The sequence below is a fragment of the Garra rufa genome, chromosome 22 (assembly GCF_049309525.1).
Source record: "Garra rufa chromosome 22, GarRuf1.0, whole genome shotgun sequence".
Lineage (NCBI taxonomy): Eukaryota > Metazoa > Chordata > Actinopteri > Cypriniformes > Cyprinidae > Garra > Garra rufa.
This window is the reverse complement of record NC_133382.1, coordinates 13,821,856-13,845,105: the sequence shown is the minus strand read 5'-3', so window position 1 is coordinate 13,845,105 and position 23,250 is coordinate 13,821,856. Positions and strand designations below refer to the sequence as shown.

Genomic DNA, 23,250 nt, shown 5'->3' with positions numbered 1-23,250 from the left:
AGTAGCCGTTCTTTTCACGGGCCCCTGTAACTTCCGTAAAAATATGACGTCCGATCTACTCAAGTCACCGCCTTCAGTCACCACCCGAGCACCAAACACCGTCCCACCCTCTTTTTGTGAAACCTCGACAACTTCGCGTCCATGCCATTGCTAAGCAACAACAACACGAAAACAAGTGGAGACAACCCTGTTCAGTCGATAGATGTCATAGCTACATCATTACACAGGCTTCCGAACAACGTTAATATAAGAGACCAGTGGCACGTCAGCTTCAGCCTCTTTCACACAGCCATTCCGCAAAATACACGGATAATGTGTCCCACGATTTGTTCCGGAATTGCTTAATTAGGTTCATTCACAGTTGTTTTCTGGAATCTGTGCGTGCTTTACACACAACCCATAAAGACATGTGACATTTGGATGTGAGATGTAATGCGACGCATACATTTCTCTAAACTGAAACTAACCTGATTTTCAGCGCTGATAGTGAGGAGCGGCCTGATCGCTGCTTCATTCCACTTTGCACTTAGAATCAGCGCGCATTGTGAAAGGGGCTTTACTAAAGCAACAGTTACGTAGCTACTGCATTCAGTGTTTGAAAAACACGGGGCAACACGGGGCAGCCGTGGCCTAATGGTTAGAGAGTCGGACTTGTAACCCAAAGGTTGCAGGTTCGAGTCTCAGGTCCGGCAGGGATTGTAGGTGGGGGGAGTGAATGTACAGCACTCTCTCCACCCTCAATACCACGACTGAGGTGAGTCCCTTGAGCAAGGCTGCTCCCCGGGCGCCGCAGCAATGGCTGCCCACTGCTCCGGGTGTGTGTTCACGGTGTGTGTGTGTTCACTACTGTGTGTGTGCACTTGGATGGGTTAAATGCAGAGCACAAATTCCTTGTATGGGTCACCATACTTGGCCTCACTTCACCCCCTTTCCTTTCCTAAAAAGAAAAAAACATTAATGATCATTCTGAAATATCCTGTTGAGTATCACCAAGGCACAGCAGGCTAGGCTCTGGGCTAGGCTACAGCATACATGACCATAGTTACTTGTGGTTGGCTTGGATGTGCGTCACTCAGAAAACAACAGGCCAATCAGAAGAGAGGCTCATGAATATTAATTAGATGGGCCAAAATCGACCTGTTCTTGACAGAGCTCCTAAAAAAGGAGCTGTAAAAATATATTGAGACGGATTTTGGCACTTATACTGCAGATATATATTCTTAAGGACATCAACAACTAAAATAAACCTCCAGAAATGTGTACAATATGGGACCTTTAATTGTGAACTCTCAAAGTGTACCAGATGAATTTAGCTGTAAAATATACAGAATTTTCTTATGGGGGAGCATGCCCCTGGACCCCCCTACAGAGACTGCTGTGGGAATTCTCACTCCAAGCTGAACTCAAAAGTTGGCAGCCCTGAAACCATACATCAGTGCAAAGCTTATTTATTCAGCGTTCAGATGATGTATAAATCTCAATTTTAAAAAATCAACGCTTATGACTGGTTTTGTGGTCCAGGGTCACAAATGTCAAAGAGCATGTGTTCTCTGACTCATATTTGCTTTTGTGCTGTTTGTGTTTAGGAGGCGTACATAGCAGATCTCGATGCTAAGAGTGGCGCCAGTCTGAAACTCACCCTGCTGAATCCCAGAGGACGAATCTGGACCATGGTGGCCGGCGGCGGTGCATCAGTGGTGTACAGGTTGTGCTCTCAACATCTTGCCACTCAGATAGATATTAGATAAACCAAGGGAGTAGATCTGGTTATGGATGATGGGGCAGGTGGGGCAGTGGCACACCAAAATATTCAACTACTTAAAGCTATAGACAATATAAACTCAATCAATCCCTAATTATGAACACTTAAATGTATTCTGTAGTGTTGATTTTGTCAACGGAAACTATGATGAAAAATCTCCGTTAATGAGCTTTTACCCATGACTAAGACGAGACAAAGACGAGGCGACAATAAGGTCAATAAACAAAAACTATGACTATATCAACATGCATTTTTGTTGACGAAAAAAGACGAGACTTAAATGTATTTAAAAAAAAAAAAAAACGTTACCAAAAATCTCTCTTTATTTTCGTCAAAGAAAAGGAGACAAAATGTTGTTGCAGACTGCTACACTGCAAAAAATGCTTTTCTAGCTTAGATTTTTTTGTCTTGTTTCCAGCCAAAATATCTAAAAATTCTTAAATCAAGAAGGATTTTCTAGACAAGTAAACATTATTTTCTTGTTTTCAGAAAAAACAAGTAAAAATTAAGTGAGTTTTTGCTTAGAACAAGCAAAATAATCTGCCAATGGGGTAAGCAAAAAAATCTTATTTCAAACAGAAAACAAGATTATTTTGCTTACCCCATTGGCAGATTATTTTGCTTGTTGCAAGCAAAAATGCACTTAATTTTGACTTTTTTTTTTTCTGAAAACAAGACAATAATTTTTACTCATCTAGAAAATCCTTCTTGATTTAAGAATTTTTAGATATTTTGGCTGGAAACAAGACAAAAAAAAATCTTAAGCTAGGAAAGCATTTTTGCAGTGTAATTTTGAGCAAAAATAATTTTTATCAGTTTAACCATTATTATACAGCATGAAAAAAATGTGATTAAGATTTCATTGACTAAAACCTGACTAAAATGCTTAAACTTGACTAAAAAACAGGTTCACTAAATACGATAACTAAAATGTACATAGTAAATTAAAACTGGCTGCCAAACTTAAATAATTAACGGTAATTAATAACAATCATATTGCTAAGATGTCAAGTTTTCATTGACTAAAACTAAAACACTTCAAGTTTACTTAGACTAAAACTAGAAAAAAATGTTGAGACTTTTAGTCGACTAAAACTAAATGGGATAAGGTTGACTAAATATGATAAAAACTAACATGGACATTTAACACAGGACTAAGACTGACAAAATCAACAATAGTATTCTTCAACATATATTTTTAGATTTCTTAACAATTTTAAAGGGTTACTCCACCCCAAAATGAAAATTTTGTCATAAATCATTCATAAGTCATTCCAAACCCGTAAAAGCTTTGTTCGTCTTTGGAACACAATTTAAGATAATTTGGATGAAAACTGGGAGGCTTGTCACTGTCCCATAAAAATTCTGTAAAAAAAACACATTGCATATTGCTAGTTAATTTAGTTAATGCATTAACTAATGTTAACAAATGAAACCTTATTGTAAAGTGTTATCCTTACTTGTTTAGTGATACCATCTGTGACCTGGGTGGAGTAGATGAATTGGCCAACTACGGGGAATACTCTGGAGCTCCCAGTGAGCAGCAGACGTACGACTACGCCAAGACTATCCTCTCTCTAATGACCCGTGAAAAACACCCAGATGGTGAGTGTGTGAGGTCATGATTTGAATGTAAAAATAATAATGTTATAAATGAGGACTCTATACTATATCAGTCCTGCATGATTTCAGTGGGGCACTCACCAAGACCTAGCAACCTAGCAATCAACAACACAAAATAGTGTCGCTATGGTCGCAGCTGGTTAAGACAAAAATTTAGATTTAATTTGTCAGCTCGGTCCTTCACATTGTGTGTGGTTAAGGCATGATTTAAATGTTAAATTCATTTTTCCCCGCTCCGATTTTGCCTCTGCAGGAAAGGTGTTAATCATTGGCGGCAGTATTGCTAACTTCACTAACGTAGCAGCTACCTTCAAGGTACAGTGGCTATTCTGTCTTGATATTCTTCATTGTTAAATCAAGTTATATAGTTCTTTTCATAATGTTTCTTCTTTCATCACACTCATCAGGGCATTGTGAGAGCTATTAAAGACTACCAGGGGCCCCTAAAAGAACATGAGGTTACGATCTTTGTTCGACGTGGAGGTCCAAACTACCAGGAAGGGCTGAGAGTGATGGGAGAGGTTGGTAAGTAAGAATAGCTTATCGAAAGTGGTGTTACACCTGGTATTAATATTGTTGACTGATTAGCTCTTATAAGTATATAATCGTAAAAGTATAATCATCTGACAACTAAAAGAATTATATACATAATACTCTATTTAAAGAGCAGTAATTTTTGCAGGTTCCCCTGTGTCCTTAAAATCCTAAAATATCTTAATGTTAAATTTTACAATAGTCAGTTTCCTGGTGCTTGTGTTATTTAACGCCCCAAAAAGCATGTCTCAACCCATAGTTGCTAATGTCCGATGCTCTTGGTAGATTGCATTGGTCATTATATAAATGAGCTGGCTGCTTCACATTAATTTGTGAATTGTCAGTAGATCAACTGTAGAACATTCCACTCCCATCTGTGCTTTTATGGAACTGCGGTTTTGCGCTAATTTACCCTGTTTAGTAAGGATGTAACCATTATTACAATATCATAATATCGCGATAGCAAAACTGTCTCGATATTATTGTGGTCACATGACGACATGAAACAATAGTTCTTCCGGGCAAAAAGTGTTGTTTTTAAAATATATTCAAACTTCTTATTCTAACATAAAAGGTCTTTATAGTTGTGTTTTGGGCTGTTATGCTTTGGCACTGTATTTGTCAAACTAACTAAAACTGAAAGCACTATATGGCTTAATCCCTTCATCAAGTCAGTTTTCGCTGTGCGTTTCAAAGCTAAGCGAGTAAGTGTGCACTTCGTTCAGACGATCATCTTGTGATTCAGTGTTTTCTGCAACTCAGAACGACATGTGCTATGAGTTTATCATGCGTTTTTTTCTTAGTTAAGAACATGTGTTGGAGCTCATCATTTTGAACTCTCAAAGTGCATTCGATAAAATAATTTAACTTGTACATTTTTTTTTCCCCAATTCTTCTTTTGTCTTTTTTTTTTTAAATATTGCAATAAATATTGTATCGTGAACTTCATATCGTGATGTTATCGCATTGTGAGATTTTGATATTGTCACATTCCTACTGCTTAGTAAATATGGCCCTTAGGTTGTAATTAGTATATCAGTCTCCTTCTATTTGGCCAATTCATGTGTATTTGGGATAAATGTTGATAAGTGACGACTAAATGGTGACTTTATACCACTAACAGCAGACACCATTGCCTGTCTTACATGTCTGTTCTTCTGTATCAGCCTCAAACAGATCAGAAAAGTTAAGATGTATTATATATTTATTAATTTTACTTCCACGTTTGATTGTTAGCCTTTAGGTCAATCTTTGATGTGTAAATCCTCATTTGGTCAGACATAAAGGTGATTTCACTATACTGTGTACTGTATGTATTCACTGATCAAATTTGAACTTGACAGAATGTCCCTGTGTTCATTAGTGTATACTGTATAGTGATGTCCATTCACACATAAGTAATATCCTATTTCTGCATCCTTTTATTGTTCCTTTTTATTGCAACAGGAAAGACTACTGGAATTCCCATCCATGTCTTCGGCACAGAGACTCACATGACCGCTATTGTTGGCATGGCACTGGGTCATCGGCCAATCCCCAATCAGCCTCCAGTGGCAGCCCACACTGCCAATTTCCTGTTGAACACCAGTGCTAGTGCAACTGTAAGTGTATTTTTATAGTTTATCACAATGGCTGACAGGGATATATGTAAACCTAAACAGTGTTTTTTTTTTTCTTTTTAGTGCCGAAGCAATTCATTTTTTATTAGATTTGGCCATATGTGGCAACGTGCAAAAGCAGCCATTGGTGAACTTACAAATGAGTAGCAACATGATGCAGTGACCACCAAAGAGAGTAAAGACATTGAAGCACATGCAATCTGTCTTTTGTGAGACACTATAGTCAAGTGTTGGCAAGATGGAGAAGTTTAGGGCAACTATTCTCATAGACAGTACATGGGCACATGAAATCCTTGCCATTCTGAATTTATACAGCTCTGATTTATACATTAGTGTTCATTTCATACATGTATGTGTGAATGCATCTTTATACTACAATATTTGTCATATATATACTATATTGGATTTAGAATATAGTTTAAAGTCAGCGCCAGCAGCAGAACATATCACAACTGTTATGATATCAACTAATTACATTGTGTTAGTATAGATAGTAATAAATGCTAGATTGCAGTGGCACACAAACCCTTTCAAAAGTTTGTTGACTCTTTCTGTCTTCCAGACGCCAGCAAGAACCAGAAATACTTCATTCTCTGAACACAAACTGACCAGTGTTGTCACAGATGGCCTGACGCCCACAGCAGGTGTTCCACAAGGTATTTGGAGCTCAGCTGAGGTTTAATATCACAGTCACAGCAACCTTTTTAAAAGAACTTTTAAACACATTCACTTTTGTTTTTTTGATTCCTTAACTGTAGCTCAATTAAAGGTGCATTAAGTAACTTAATGTGTATTTAAACTTTATACAGATGACAGTGTGGATGCAGTGTCACACAAAATGAAAGATTTGCAGTTTCATGTTGTTTAAATGCTCTATTCAAGACATGTGCCAGCATCTTCTAATTTGGTATACCTCTAACATGCACTATTCAAAATACCATGAAAAATGTTTAAGAAAGACATTTTTGCAAAATTGTTTGGATTTCTCTGAGGACATTTTAACATTTCTATCAACAAGCCAAGTTAACAAAATTAGTTGTTTAGCAACAGGTTCTCCACAAACTTTTAGTGCAATGTCAAGCTTATCATTTATATACACTTCTGTTATTTAGCTTTAAAGCTGTTAAGTTTTTGCAATTTTAGTATTATATGATTTGGCATTTGTGTAAAATTCCAAATCTGTAAACAGAAAAGGTTATTGATTTTTTTTTTTTTATCATGTTAAAATCATGCATCTTGGCTTTGTCAGAATATTTGTGTTTTTTTTTTTTTTGTTTAGAAAATTAGCTTTGAAAGTATTGTAAGTTATTGCAAGTACTGTACATAATTAGTTGATAATTACGTAGCTGTAAACAATTAATAATTTATCATTTATTTTTATCTATTTAAAAAATATGGGTTAAATAGCATTTTTGTCAGTGTTGACCTTGATTTCTTGGTTTACCACATTTTTTTTTTTTTTTCTATAGCTGTTATTAGTATATTAATTGTATTGTGATAATAGTGCAGGTTTAGCTATTTAGTTTATTTTCTGCGAAGTGTAGCAAAAATGACTGAAACTCCATTTGCACCTGTGCTTCTGCTATTCAGTGACAGCTGCAGATATGTGTGTAAATGCTAGGAACTGTTAATACAAATGCTAAAGTAAATACATGCTTTTCATGAGTGCTATGTGAAAAAATAATGATACAAAAAGTTACTTACTGCACCTTTACCTTTTTTCCCTTTTTTCTCTGTGCGTTTACCTTCTGTCTTTTCAGTGTTTTGTCGTTTTAATCATTTTTTAATTATTTTAATTTTACTTTCATTCCATCTCTTTTCTCTCCTCATGCTATTTTTTTTCTCTGTTCATCGCAATAATTAGTTTCCACTTTTTGCCGTTCATGGTCTGCAACAGCCATGTATAATGCAGCAGTTAAAGGTAAGAGCTCAGGGCTGGTCAAGTGTTTCCTGTGTTTCTTTGCACAGTGGTGTGTGTTGGCATGTCAGCAGTTATTAGTCAATTATAGTTTGACATATAGTTTGACCTCTAGTTTGATTGTCCAAGAGTGCTGATATTGATAATGTGAATTTTGTCTGATACATATTTTGGATGAAATTGTTTCCAGCATTCCCTGAAGAGTTGGGTCTGGTTTCAAACTCACTTGGTTATGCCTGGACCCCTTAACTCTCCGTATCAGCAGCCCAGCTTGTGTTTATATGTGTTGCATGCAAGCAGCAAAAAGCTGCTTTCAGATAGTTGTTAGTAGGCCATTCATTTGTTATTCTAATTAAATTGCATGCTAACTTAAACCTGTTTCCAAGATGATTTGTCATCTTCTGAAACACATTACCTATGTGAACTGCCAGCTGCTTTATGAATAATGTAAATTTAAACATACTAATCTTTTCACATACTGTTTTTCACCTATTTTATAATGGTGAAGTATGCATATTTGAATACACCCTATGACTTTGTGCCACAGAATATTTTGCCAGGAGACAATGAATTGCTTTGATAAGAGAAAGAGAGACTCAGGCTACTGAGAACGTCTTGCTCTTTTGGTGTTGTTTGATAAACACCATACAACACAGAAATGGTTAGGATTGACTAAACAATGCAGGTTGAATGGCTATTTGAAAGCATAAATACTGGCAGCGTATTAGAGACACTTAAAGAAGCATTCCTGCAAATCTACAGTACTGTGAAAAGTTCTAGGCACTTGTGTACAAATGATATAAAGTGAGGATGCTTTAAAAACAGTGTCATAAATAGATTTTATTTATCAGTTAACTTCTCTTAACTAAATCAAATCAACATTAGGTGTGACCACCCTTTGTGTTTAAAACAGTTTTTGTCCTAGATACACGTGCACATAGTTTTTCAGGTAGCTTTATAGGAAGGTGTCTTTAATAGAGACGTTGCCACATGTTTTCTGGAGTCTGTCTCAGTTTTTTTTTATGTAATTCCAGACAGACTAGATGATGGAGCATATTGGCTGTTGTCAGACTTTTTGAGCATTATAAAAATCTTTAATTATTATAATTAATGGCTAAAAGACAGCAAAAGATAGAAATAACTGGCTTAAAACCATTTTTGTTGCGAAAATATTAATGCCTAAGACATGAACAGTAGCGTATGTATATACACACTATAAAAGTGTGAAGCATTTGCATTAAAACATCCTTAGTGTGCTTATTTAGTGCATAAATGGGCTGAAATGGTACATATGTTCCCTAAAGAAAAAGTACTTATATATAATAATATTGAATATTGTCAAATGTCTGAAAAATAAACAGTACTGTATATATGTTTCATATATAACTTATCTTGTCAACATTTGTCTGCATCCTTAGTTTTTCACTTTCCTCAATCCCTCCCTGTTTTAGCTTGTACTGATATGAACAATGTCTGAAACTTCGTATTACGAGCACTTCCTGTGTTTATTTGCCTCTTTATAATGAATTGCATGTTGTATTCCTCAATTGTAAGTCACTGTGGATAAAAGCATCTGCTAAATGAATAAATGTAAATGTGTATAGTGTCACACACAGAATGAACAGAAACATTTTTATACTTTTAAGACATTAATACAATAGCTTGTCAGTGTCTAATTGTCATTTTCTGTCTTTTCACACCCTTATTTGTCACTTTTTTGTTTTGTTTTTTTCTATACATTTAAACTTAAAGGAGTAGTTCACTTTCAGAACAAAAAATTACAGATAATGTACTCACCCCCTTGTCATCCAAGATGTTCATGTCTTTTTTTCTTCAGTCGTAAGGAAAATATTTTTTGTTTGAGGAAAACATTTCAGGATTTCTCTCCATATAATGGACTTCTATGGTGCCCCCGAGTTTGAACTTCCAAATTGCAGCTTCAAAGAGCTCTAAACCATCACAGCCGAGGAAAGAAGGGTCTTATCTAGCAAAACGATCAGTTATTTATTTATTTTTTTTAAATTACAATTTATATACTTCTCAACCTCAAATGCTTGTCTTGTCTAGCTCTGTGCGTACTCTGTGTAGAGATTAAAAAGTATATAAATTGTATGTTTTTAGAAAACAACCGATCGTTTTGCTAGATAAGACCCTTCCTCGGCTGGGATTGTTAAGAGCCCTTTGAAGCTGCATTTAAACTTCATTTTGGAAGTTCAAACTCAGGGGCACCATAGAAGTCCATTATATGGAGAGAAATCTTGAAAATTTTTCCTCAAAAAACATAATTTCTTTACGAAAGAAAGACATAAACATCTTGGATCACAAGGAGGTAAGTACATTATCTGTAAATTTTTCTTCTGGAAGTGAACTACTCCTTTAATGCATATGAAGCAACAATGTTACAAAGCTCCTTACTCCTGTGAGCAAGGAGCTCCTGTGCATGGTTGAGCTTTTATATTTATGTAATTTTGATTTATGAATTTAAGTCTAACTTTTTTCTCTTTTTACCCCTTTAGCTAAAGCTACGACTCTATTCAGCAGGCAGACGAAGGCAATCGTGTGGGGCATGCAGACGCGGGCAGTTCAGGGCATGCTGGACTTTGATTACGTGTGTTCGCGTGATGAACCCTCTGTTGTTGCAATGGTCTACCCCTTCACGTGAGTACTTTGGAACATTTTTTTATTTGTTCTGCTCATTATGTGAAACTTAAGATTGTCAAATGTGATTGAGGGCATGAGTAGTTTTTTATTATTTTTATATTTTATGTGCTTGTGTATGTCAGTGGTGACCACAAGCAGAAGTTCTACTGGGGTCATAAGGAGATCTTACTGCCTGTCTATAAGAACATGGCTGATGCTATGAAGAAACATCCAGACGTTGATGTGCTCATAAATTTTGCCTCCCTTCGCTCGGCTTTCGACAGCACCATGGAAACAATGCAGTACCCTCAGGTAAAATCCCATATTGACAGCAAAGTGTTTCTATTTAGGTGGTAAATATTATGGTAATTTGTTTTTTAATTAAAGAATGGCATCCAGATATGATAAGCCTGTACAGAATCACATCAATTTATAGCCACATTGCACATATAAACAGAGCCAAACACTATTTGTTTGTATTTTCAGAAATTGAGTTGGTCACACTTCACAGGAAGTTTCAATTTGTTAATAGTAGTTCATGCATTACGTACTTGGATATTATATAAACTAACAATGAGAAACACTTTAAAGCATTATTTAAAGGATTAGTTCACTTCCAGAACAAAAATTTACACATAATGTACTCACCCCCTTGTCATTCAAAATTTTCATGTCTTTCTTTCTTCAGTCATAAATTATGTTTTTTGAGGAAAACATTTCAGGATTTCTCTCCATATAATGGATATGTATCAGGGATGTGATTTTTCCGGATTAATCCGGAATTCCGGATTTTTCGACCTGAAAACGTGACCTATGTGAATCATGCAGATCTGTAAAAAAAAAAAAAAAAAGGAGGGGTGGGGGGGTAACAGGGCCACACCGGGCGGCACGTCAGATGGTAAAGAGATGCATTTTTCCTTCCTTTCCAAGTATCAACAAGGACGTATTTGCGACCGTTCGCAAATGGCGGATGGCGAAGTATGTTTAGTCAGATCACCTGTCAATCAAGCTCCCTGCTGCGCAGTGTAAGTTACCTCAGTCACTCTCGCGCTACAGTGGTATCGTGACAAGAACATCGCCGGATTGGATGATCTGGGTATATATTATTGCTTGTGTCTATATATAACCTATAAGTTACTAATTTGACTTTGTTGTCGATTGATTAGATGATCGATTTTGAGTGATTTTCCACTATGGCAGGATGTTTAAGCTGCATTAACATTAACTTACTTGTATTTGCTAGGGATGCTCATTTCGGTTAATTTTCCCAACCGCAAATCATTATCCGATTATTAACCGTTAACGTTAACTGATAAGATGGTAAGTTAACACTTTTCAATAAGGTTCATTCAGCGCTGCCGCTCCCACCACGCGCATCACACACTGTGTGTTGAGTAACTTACCGAGTGCTGAGGGGGCACCAAAAAATAGTCTAATGAAAAATCAATAATTATATTTTAATTATTATATTAAATATATAGCTCACTGAATCTGATGGCCGCAAATAGTTTCTCCCGAAATCTAGAGCGAGGGAGTGAGTGCGAGACTGCATAGCGCGTGCATGACAGAGGGAGAGAGAGCAAGAGACCGCACGTGTTTGCCCCATGAAGCACATGTAAGACAAACTCTACATTATCCCGCTTATTACATGGCTACCTACAAAATAAATCAATAATTTGACAAAATATTGATTTTAAAAGGAGTTGATTGATTTAAAAATGATTTATATTGCTTCCGCTAAAGAAAATAGTCCGTCTAACTTCTCGTACTCAAGTAAAAGTACAGATACTTGTGTTAAAAAATACTCTGGTAAAAGTAGAAGTACTGATTTAACTTCTTTACTCAAGTAAAAGTAGCCATGCGAATGATAACCCTTTTATTATGCAAAGCTAACGTTACCTGGACCACACAAATGTACAAGCTGAGAAACCTAAGTGGATATCTTCTTTTGACATGAACATTTGCATGTTGCACATTTAGCAGTTAAAGTTGGGTAAAAATGTAAAACTAAAATAAGTTAAAAATATTTTTTTTGTCATGGTTGTTGTTATAGAGAGTGGTGGTGATGGAGCAGTGGACAAGACACTTGCTTTTGATTCCCACTGTTACACATCCACCAAATAAGTTATGTCATACTGTACAAAAAAAAGTTGCATGTTCAAATAAGTTGTTATGGGTCCTGCTTTACTATCCATATTGATCCGCCACCAGTTTGATCGGCGTTGGGGGGGGGGAGGTGTCTTAGTATATTTTCCTGCTTTTTTGTCCTTAGCCAATCACATGCCTGATGTATGGTGCCCCCAAGTTTGAACTTCCAAAATGCAGTTTAAATGGCGCTTCAAAGGGCTCTAAACGATCCCAGCAGAGTAAGAAGGGTCCTATTTAGGGAAATGATCAGTTATTTTCAAAACAAACTGACGATTTATATACTTTTTAACCTCTAATCATTGTCTTGTTTTGTCTCTGCGATGCGCATGCGTAGTCTGTGAGATCTGGGTCAATACAGTTAGGGTATGTCGAAAAACTCATCTCATTTTATTCAAAATCATTCTACATCGCTGCAGAAGTACCGACCCAGTGTTTACAAAGTGAACATACAAGAAGATCAAAAGCCCTTAAAAAAAAAAGATAAAATGGCATTGTAGGGCGATTTTGAAGTTGAAGACGAAAACGAGATAGGAGTTTTTCGACATACCCTAACTCTTGACAGGGATTACACAGACTGCGCATCACAGAGATGAGACAAGACGAGCATTTGAGGTTAAAAAGTATATAAATTAACAATTTGTTTGGAAAATAACCGATCGTTTCACTAAATTACACCCTTCTTCCTCGGCTGGGATCGTTTAGAGCCTTTTGAAGCTGCATTTAAACTGCATTTTGGAGGTTCAAACTTGGGGGCACCATACATACCCATTATATGGAGAGAAATCCTAAAATGTTTTCCTCAAAAAACATAATTTCTTTACGACTGAAGAAAGAAAGACCTGAACATCTTGGATGATAGACGTAACCGGAAAATTGCTTAAGATTTTGTCATTCCTAATGTATTCGTTTCCCTTTTCAGGCTAGTGGGCATCACTGGTCATGTGGCATGCTTGTATTCAGTCCCTGTATCTTCCAATGTGGGTATAACCATGATTCCCTGATTTCTGAGTCTTTTGTATTATCAGATACACACTATAGCTATCATAGCTGAAGGCATTCCTGAAGCTCTGACCTGTAAACTCATCAAAACAGCTGATGAAAAGGGCGTGACTATCATTGGACCTGCAACTGTGAGTGTTTCAAGTATTTGTATAACTATATATTATACGTGTTCATACTTTAGCATAAATCTCAGGAAGCTTGTGGAAAACAAGACATTGAAGTATAGTAATGTCTTTCATGGTCCTAATATGGCTTGTCATTTTCTTTATGCAAAGAATTAGTTTTATTCAAGAGATTACCTGAAGTACACTTATGTGTTTTAGGTTGGCGGTATAAAGCCAGGCTGCTTTAAGATTGGGAACACAGGCGGGATGCTTGACAATATCCTGGCATCAAAGCTGTATAGGCCAGGCAGCGTGGCGTATGTGTCCCGCTCAGGAGGGATGTCCAATGAACTCAACAACATAATCTCGCACACCACAGATGGAGTTTTTGAGGGAGTTGCTATTGGAGGAGACAGGTGACAAACATAACATGTCTTGCCTTGTGAACTAACCTTATGACAGATAAGTGACTGACAACTTAAATAGCCAAATCAGTTTCACCATTTTTTAAAGCTTGCTAAAAAAGCTTATTGTTGCAAAAAATAGGTTGTTCAAAAGAAGAAAATGAAAGGATTCTGAATTTGGATTAAATCACAAAATCCAATCTTGGTTTTGATCTGGATTAAATCCTCAGTTTGTGTTGTTCAAAATGTTTTAGTATGATTCAGATACTTTTGATCCAAAAAATTGATTATTCTGATCCCAGCAAAAGGGTGGATTTCAGCAACAAAAATGTAATAAAACTTTAAAACCGGTCCAAAAAATAACATTTGAACATCTAGGCCCAGTTTCACAGACAGGGCTTAGACTAAACCAGAATTAAGCCATAGTTCAATTAGGACATTTAAGTAATCTTTATAAACATGGTTAGAAAAAAACATTACTGGTGTGCATCTTGAGACAGAACAAAGGCACTGATATATTTTAAGATCAGTCAGTGCAAGTTTCTTTCAATTAAAACAGCTCAGACTTACATTTTAGTCTAGGACTAGGCTTAAGTCTTTGTCTGTGAAACCGGGGGCTAATATACCCCCAAATCCCTAAACAGCTGTCAATATCAATTAGTTTTTGTTTTTTTTTAAATCACTGATTGTAAACTATATTACCAGTGGACCAGTTAGAAGTAAGAAATGGTTATTTGTGTCAATGCAATGCAATGCAAAACTAGAATGTAAATTTTGCTTTGAAAAACCAGCACAAAAGTAAGATTGGTTACCTGATCCTGGATAGCAAAACATGGGATTTTCAAATCCAGATCATTCTGATCCAGATTAAACAACTGGCCCCTGCTGACTTCATTTTATGTGTGGATTATTATTATGATTATTATTTTTATTTTTTTTAAACAAAAGCATGCTAAATAGAATCCACTGTGAATCTCCGGTTTCAACATCCCAGTGCTCTGATTAGTAATAAATAATGTGACATGCAGCCAAAGTTAGCGTTATTTTAAGAAAGGCGCAAAAAAAAAACACTATTTACCCCTTTTTGCCTCTGACATTTTGCATTGATGTCAATGTTTATGACAGTCCAACTGACTGACTTCCTGAAATTGGTGTAGATTTCCTCTTGTTTCACTTTTCTAACTTAACAATCTGATACAAAAGCTTATGCTTTTTGATTGTTGCACAATGATAATTTGTAATTATTTTGTTTAACGGAGTGCCTGCTCATTTAAAAACTCGGCGTATAGTTATTTAACCGCTGTTTTAAGGTCAAATAGAGCAGGATCCAGAAAATATTAATTATTAGTTAACTGAGGTAATAAACCAATCAGAATCTAAAATGGCTAATGTGCCACTCTCATCCACAGATTTCCTGGCTCTACGTTTATGGACCATGTGCTCAGATATCAGGATACTCCAGGCGTCAAGATGATTGTTGTTCTAGGAGAGGTGAGATGAAAGATTTAAGAGCCCCTAATTAAGATTATGTCATATACAGTCAAGCCCGAAATTATTCATACCCCTGGCAAATTCTGACTTAAAGTTATTTTTATTCAGCCAGCAAGGTTTTTTTGACCAGAAATGACACAGGCTTCTCCCAAAAGATAATAAGACGGTGTACAAGAGGCATTATTGTGGAAAAAAATATTTCTCAGCTTTTATTTACATTTGAACAAAATATGGCATGTCCAAAATTATTCATACCCTTTGCAAACTGTCACAGTCTATGGGAAAATCCAAAGTTCTATACCATTCCAAATAGTCCAAGCTGTTCTATAGCATCCTAATTACCCTGATTCATTGGGAACAGCTGTTTTAATCAACTCAACAGGTCAAAAACAGAAGCTCTCTGCTGTTGGTTTGTGGACAGTCATGGCTAAGACAAAGGAGCTCACTGAGGACCTGTGGCTGTGCATTGTCAGAAAAGGGCTATAAGACCATATCCAAATGTTTTGAAGTTCCACTGGCTACAGTGCAAAGTATTATTAAAAAATACAAGACATTCCGCACTGTAAAAAATCTCAGAGGACGTGGTCGGAAGCCAAAAGTGACACCTGTGCTGGCCAGGAGGATAGTGAGAGAGGTAAAAAAAAAAAAAAAGAATCCAAGGATCACCACCAAGGCCATCCTGATGAATCTGGACTCTGCTGGTGGCAACATCTCAAGGCAGACAGTCCAACGGACACTGCACACCTCTGGGTTCCATGGGCGTAGACCAAGGAGGACACCACTTCTCCAGATAAGGCACACAAAAGCCCGCTTGGCCTTTGCAAATGCTCATCTGGACAAAGAAGACGACGTCTGGTCTTCTATTTTATGGTCTGATGAAACAAAAATTGAATTGTTTGGCCACAATGATGTAGCCTTCATTTGGCGTGAAAAAAGAGAAGCCTTCAACCCTAAGAACACCATCCCCACTGTCAAACATGGTGGTGGGAACCTAATGTTTGGGGGTGTTTTTCAGTCAGTGGACCAGGGAACCTAATCACAGTAAACGGCACCATGAAAAAGGAGCAATACATCAAAATTCTCAACAACATCAGGCAGTCTGCAGAGAAACTTGGCCTTGGGCACCAGTGGACATTTCAGCACGACAACGACCCAAAACACACAGCAAAAGTGGTGAAGAAATGGTTAGCAGACAAAAACATTAACGTTTTGCAGTGGCTCAGCCAGAGTCCTGACTTAAATCCAATTGAGAGGGAGGGAGCTAAATATCAGGGTAATGGCAAGGAGACCCTCCAGCCGGAAAGAGCTCATCGCTAAAGATAAATGGGCAAAAATACCAGTGGAGACATGCAAAAACCTGGTCAGCAATTATAGAAGGCGTTTAATTGCTGTAATAGCCAATAAAGGCTTTTCTATTGATTATTGAGAAGGGTATGTATAATTTTGGACATGTCACTTTTTGTTCAAATGTAAATAAAAGATGGGTAACTTGAATAAAAGTAACTTTAAGTCAGAATTTGCAAGGGGTATGAATAATTTTGTGCTTGACTGAACTTTTTATGGAAGGGAATTAAATGCTCCTTTGTCTTGAATAGGCAGATAAGTGTGTGCAGCACTGTTTTATGTAAGATGAGAGTAATGCTTCATGTTTAAAGGTGGACCCAATTCCAAGAATTCAAACTCATCATAAGCATATGGCAAGAATATTTTCAAAATCCAACCTTTTGCATATTTTCAATATAATATACAAAATTAATCTCTTTAAAAGTTTATTAATCTCTGTAAAAATGGATAGATTTGTTAACATGTTCATTTAGAATCCAATATTGGTCAATTATTTGACTGTATATTCTATTATTTTTGTTAGTAATTTGAGTAATTTGGTAAGGCACTGTAATTCTAACTATGTGTGCTGTCTTTTAGATTGGAGGCACAGAAGAGTATAACATCTGTCAGGGCATTGCAGATGGCAGAATCACTAAACCAGTCGTGTGCTGGTGTATTGGAACATGTGCCACCATGTTTGCATCTGAGGTATATCCTTTTACATGGCATTTGAAACACTTAATGCATATTGGCCCTGGCCCAACTGGCACTCTCAGCCCATGTGGTGGTCTTTTGAGTCCACACTTGTAATGGCTAAAGAGCATTAAATGAAATAAGACACCCTACGATCTTGTGGACTTCATGGATATGCGCCAACAAAGGCAACATAACTGCAAATCCACATGTAGTGCTGCATTTGGGACAGGGCCATTGAATGTTTTGTGAAATGTTAAAGCTCTAGAACAGTTCAGTATGTGTAACCTAACTAGTGACAGCAGTAACATAGTATTGTGTTAATTAAAATGTTTCAGGTGCAGTTTGGCCATGCAGGAGCATGTGCCAATCAAGCGTCAGAGACGGCTGTGGCCAAAAATCAAGCACTGCGGGAAGCAGGTGCATTTGTGCCCAATAGCTTTGATGAATTAGGAGATGTCATCAAGTAAGTAACAGAAATGGGAAGTATTCTGTGTAGAGGAAGTATATTATAACCTAAACACAATTTAAGTATTTAGGCCCTGTATTAAGTACTTTTTGTAGAATGGCTTTGGGAATTTAAGGGTTTCACATCTGTATTCTTAATCAACAGGGGTGGATGATATGCCAGTTAAAATTACAAACTTACAAGTATCAAATTTATTTCAGTTATGCCTATATATCACACAGCAGTATATTGCAATAAATGTTATTTATATTTTATATATATTTTAGTTATTTTTTTTGTACCCCTAGTATCAAAAAGTAAATTTGTCAGATGTTAAATTCTGCTAAGTTCAGCAACAATAATTAATACTCTAATTAATCTATTAATCTATGAATGCTTCAGCAGTTTTGTTAATTTTCTCTGTTTTGTTGGGAAGGTTTGTGTATGATGACCTTGTCGCAGAAGGAATCATTGTTCCAGCACAGGAAGTTCCTCCTCCTACCGTCCCAATGGATTACTCTTGGGCAAGAGTAAGACTAACTAGCTCCATTAGACTAACTCCATTCCTTAACGGTGTAAAAGAAGATTGCATTATTTCTGTACATCACAATATCCTGTAATCAGTGATTTGATATGAATTCTCACTAGTGGTAAAAACGGATTCTTCTGTTGGTAGTTTTTTGATGTAAATGATATGCTACAGTACATCCTGTAGTGTTGTGAAGGTAATCAAGAATGTCTCTTATTTACATATTGTCACATAAAAGCATAACTGAAAATCATACTGAATGACTAGGGGTTCAAGCGCATAGTGCTAAAACCCTATTGTAATTGTTATGGATCAGCGATTTCAATGTAAAACTGATTGTGCAGACCAAACTGTAAGTCATACAGACTTGGGATGGTAGTAATCACACCTCCTACAACGTCACCAAGGCTGACGCCTGTCGGGGCCGCTACAGTGATCAAAAGTTTGAAATTGCTCATAACAGAAAGTTTCTCTGAAGAGTGAATATCAATAATTATAAAAAAAAAAAAAAAGTTAAACTTTTGACTCACCATCGCAAAGGGATGCCAAAACGTTCAAAAGGAACAGGGCCACTTTTAATAAAATGCCTATAACTCCTGAACGGAATTAGATATCTTCGACAAATTTAGACCACTTATGTAAGAGCTTAATCTGAAGACATAGGACAAAACTGCAGAGCTTGGCCACTTGAAGGTGGCGCTATAAGAATACAAATGTCTATTCCTATGCAACTATTTGTCCTATCAACATGGAAATTGATGTGCACTGTCTTGGTCCAAAGTGCCACAACTGTCTTTAAGGACATTTGCGTATCTAAAAAAAAAAAAAATGCCGGCCATTGGCAGATGAATTTTGAGCACCTATTAGACAACGTTGGCCAATCGGAACAAAGCTCAGTGGGCCTGTTTGACTCATGTCTGTGAGAAATTTGAAAAAAATCGTCTAGTGTTGGGCGATATGCTCAATTTTCATATCGTACTGTCGTCAGCCTGTGAGATCGCCGATTCCATCATGCTAATTTATTTAATTATCTCTGTAGTTGTGCGTGTAGTTCCACAGAGCGGTTCTAGTTTATTTTGTTTCAATCTCTGCTATGCGCTATCTTCAGTGAGTGGTAAAATTTTATTTGCATAAATTTCATGTTGTTCAATTTCATAAATCAGTCATGTTGTAGTTCAGTTCATATAGAATGTGGAAAAGCGATGCACATGTAATTCACATGCGTATGTTTAGTGCCATTTTATCGTAATTCTAATTAACACATATAGATGTTACTGAGGTAAATGTTTATGTTTACTATATACATACGAATTCTGATATATCGTATTTGTTTATTTCAGCCTAAACCACATTTTACCACCTCAGTTATCCTAACGACTGTGCAATGCTGGATAATATAATACTTATAGCCAGGGGCGCCGCTAAGGGGGGGAAAGTTAGGACAATTCTAAGGGCCCACGCCCTTTAGGGGCCCCCAGAGATCTGCTTTGGTGTGGTAGGGGGGGCCCAACCTCATATTTTGTCATAGGGCCCAAAATTGCAAGCGGCGCCCCTGCTTATAGCTATAGAATATGAGCAAAGAACATTTACATTATTATTGAACAGCATCACAGACTAGGCTAGCCTAGACTAGTCTTGCTATCGTCAAAAGCATGAGCAACAGGCGATATCTTTGATTGTTGTCGATACACGATACTTTTGTCTATCAGCACAACCCTAAAATTGACCACTGGGGGGTGATATCGCATTTTTCAAAAGTGTAAACAATTGCACGTTCCATGGTTTTTTGCACATACTCACAATATTTGTATTATATGGTAAAACTCCTCATTCTGGACAACTTTGCCTTTAGAACCACTGCTGTCAATCAAATTGTTTGTTAAATAATTGAGATGATGTAAAAAACCTACTTTTGTGAACTAGTCCTAGGTTTTCTAGAAAAAACAAACTGCAGTTCAATTCTCTGGACTCTCTAGGTCAACAGTTATCAAAAAAAAAGTACCATTTTGGAAGATATATTGGGGCCGTTTAAAAAAGGGGCCTGTCCGAGCTTACCCAATATCCTATAAAGCCTAAAGGAAAACTCAAAACTTCACGAAACCTGCTAAGTACATGCGACGGGTGATTATAAACAAGCATTCAAAGTTTTAAGGAGATCGGACCACACCTGACACTATAACAGTCATCAATGTTAGAAAACATAATTTCATGGTAAATTACCTGGATTTGCCAAAAATGTTTTTTTTAAATAATTGATTTAGGTGGTTACAAGTTTGCTAATGTCTTTTTATATGTGTATAAATGCCTTAAAGCGCTTGAACCCCGGTAATATATTTTTTTCTGATGTTTGGTTCTGTTAACAGATCACAGATTAGGACAGAATACTGTACAAAAATACAGTTTTCTGCAACACTATGCAGTTTCTGCTTAATTGCGACTGAATCTACGGTGCCGTGCCAGAATAAATAACTTATTGTAAACATTGTGAACTTGTTGTGAAGTTCTAAAATAATTGAATCAGAATAATGAATTTCTTTACAATTCCCAAAGTAATATGAGAAAAATCTAAAGATGTCTGACTGTTGCAGGGTTTTCTTCCAAATATTTTCCACAAGTTCATATGATTCTTTAGGGTTTTAATGAAAAGTCTATAATATACTTTGGTTAAAAATTCTCAATAGTAGTGTAAAAAAAACACCTTTTTACCTCAAAATCAGCACTGCAAAACCTCAACTCATTTTATTGCATGGTCCCTTTAAATGCAAATGAGCCCATGAGCCGTAATGTTTACTTTAGCTGTGTTTAGCGCTTAATCAGAGACATTTTTGTCTTCCAATGCACCTGAGTCGACACAATGACGATCGGAGTCGGACTGTTTCAGATCAGTGAGGGCGGGTCTAAGATAAGGCGTTCATGTCAATCAACTGTCGTGGGAGTGGCCTCTGTCTGTGTGTCGTCACAATGACAAGAAGCTGAGAATGACCTGATTTTAAATAGGGGATATTAAAAAATACCACTTGGTGGATTTTTATCATTGTAGGGTGGTTGTGTACACAAACTGCCAACACACATTAATGTTCAAACAACATGTAAAAGTTAGTTTTGCATCCGATGACCCCTTTAATCGCTAGAAAATGGACAATGAAAATGTCCGGCCACTAGAAGGATATGGTTGATTTTGAAGACGTTCGCTATCTGAGCTGCTTTTGTGTGTTTAGGAGCTGGGGTTGATTCGTAAACCTGCATCGTTCATGACTAGTATCTGTGATGAAAGGGGCCAGGAGCTCATATATGCTGGTATGCCCATCACAGAGGTGTTCAAAGAGGAAATGGGCCTAGGAGGAGTACTGGGCTTGCTGTGGTTTCAGAGAAGGTTTGTTATGTAAAATTCCTTCATTATGTAGTATATTCAGATGAATTACCTGAGAAACCATCTGTGTTTGTCTACTTGCATAATGTATGGTTCTGACCTAAAATCATAAGTGCATGTGTGTTTTTGACAGATTACCACGTTACGCATGTCAGTTCATTGAGATGTGTTTGATGGTGACTGCGGATCATGGGCCGGCTGTATCTGGTGCTCATAACACTATCGTGTGCGCTCGTGCTGGTAAAGACCTGGTGTCCAGTCTGACCTCTGGACTTCTGACAATAGTAAGATCAGCCACTGTACATGCAAGACTACTACTTTACTAAACTGGTTCACTAGCCTCATAATAAATATGAAATAATAAATAAAATAAGAAAATATGCAAGTATATGTTTAGTAATTATTATATGTGGTATTTAACATTTATATGATAATAAACAGTTGAAGAATATGCTGTTAATTCTGTTTTAAAAAGGAACTGAATTGTGTGTTTCTGTTCTGCAGGGAGATAGATTTGGTGGCGCTCTAGACGCAGCTGCTAAACAGTTCAGTAAAGCGTTCGACAGCGGCCTTCTTCCCATGGAGTTTGTCAACAAGATGAAGAAAGATGGCGTACTGATTATGGGCATCGGGCATCGAGTCAAATCGGTAAATACACACACACTACATGAGACTTAATTAGTGATTTCAGGAATATTAAGAGACATTTATGTTTTATCTTAGTTTTATGTTGTTGCTTATTTTTAATGTTTTATGTTATTCATGATGTGGATTTCTGATTCCGTAATGTCTGAGTTTGTCAAGTTTACCAGAGTACAAATTTAGCAGTGTGTGTGTAACATTCTTACACACGAAGTTCATTCATAATTTACTTAAGAAACTGCAGTACTTTACAAATACAATTTTTTCTGAAGGTTCAGGACTTTATAAAAATTGCATCTATAACAGATTACTGGCATTTTAACAGTGATAATGTCACTATGATATATAATGTATTCAACCCCTATTCAACATTGCTGTTTTTTAAGTCAATTATTTGTATGGTGGGAAACAAAATTGTCTTTAAACACAATTAAACCTTTAGAAACACAGAATTAGCTTGAGCTGTTACATATGCATACAGTTAGCCCATGCATGTGTGCATGTGCTGAAGTTAAGTAGCAAATATGGCAAAGTCAACAAAGCTCTCACAAAAGCTATGGAGAAGCTATAGAGAAGGAATAATTTTATTACTTTAGAAAGTCTAAGGCTATATGAAGATTTCTGAGACATTAAAAGTTCATAGAGACAGAGCTGGCAGCCTTATTCTTTAGTTTAAAATGTGTTGTACCAGAAAACCAGTTTGGGTGTTAAACAAAAAAACACCATATCATAAAATGTTTGATCAGAACAACTGAGGAAAAAACCTGCAATGTATAGCCAAAGACTTGAAAGTGACCCGATGAAAGGAGGAAAAACATTTCAATGCAGTGTATAAGAACACTAGACAAGTATGGCCTTCTTGTTGAGGCATCTTGCTGAATACCACTCTTGACTAAAAAGAACAAAAAGGCAGACTTGAGCATGCTAAAATTCATTTGGATAGACCTGTGGAGTTCTGGAAGAATGTTTTATGGAGTGATGTGACCAAACTGGAGCT

The 23,250-nt window shown here is 36.7% G+C and overlaps 1 protein-coding gene across 2 annotated transcripts in view; it reads left to right on the top strand.

Moving 5' to 3' along the window:
- The window catches only part of aclyb (ATP citrate lyase b), a 36,770-nt gene that overhangs the window by 11,305 nt on the left and 2,215 nt on the right, over positions 1–23,250 (top strand). Inside the window, exons 8-25 of one of the 2 annotated variants that reach the window (XM_073828139.1) lie at positions 1,587–1,705; positions 3,231–3,367; positions 3,639–3,700; positions 3,793–3,910; positions 5,366–5,520; positions 6,101–6,194; positions 7,403–7,459; positions 9,973–10,114; positions 10,240–10,408; positions 13,270–13,374; positions 13,570–13,766; positions 15,164–15,245; positions 17,169–17,279; positions 17,603–17,730; positions 18,149–18,242; positions 21,460–21,614; positions 21,745–21,895; positions 22,116–22,259. In XM_073828139.1, coding sequence (XP_073684240.1) covers positions 1,587–1,705; positions 3,231–3,367; positions 3,639–3,700; positions 3,793–3,910; positions 5,366–5,520; positions 6,101–6,194; positions 7,403–7,459; positions 9,973–10,114; positions 10,240–10,408; positions 13,270–13,374; positions 13,570–13,766; positions 15,164–15,245; positions 17,169–17,279; positions 17,603–17,730; positions 18,149–18,242; positions 21,460–21,614; positions 21,745–21,895; positions 22,116–22,259 — 2,220 coding nt within the window. The remainder of the gene's footprint in view (positions 1–1,586; positions 1,706–3,230; positions 3,368–3,638; positions 3,701–3,792; positions 3,911–5,365; positions 5,521–6,100; positions 6,195–7,402; positions 7,460–9,972; positions 10,115–10,239; positions 10,409–13,269; positions 13,375–13,569; positions 13,767–15,163; positions 15,246–17,168; positions 17,280–17,602; positions 17,731–18,148; positions 18,243–21,459; positions 21,615–21,744; positions 21,896–22,115; positions 22,260–23,250) is intronic. The other variant, XM_073828140.1, reaches the window with a different exon arrangement.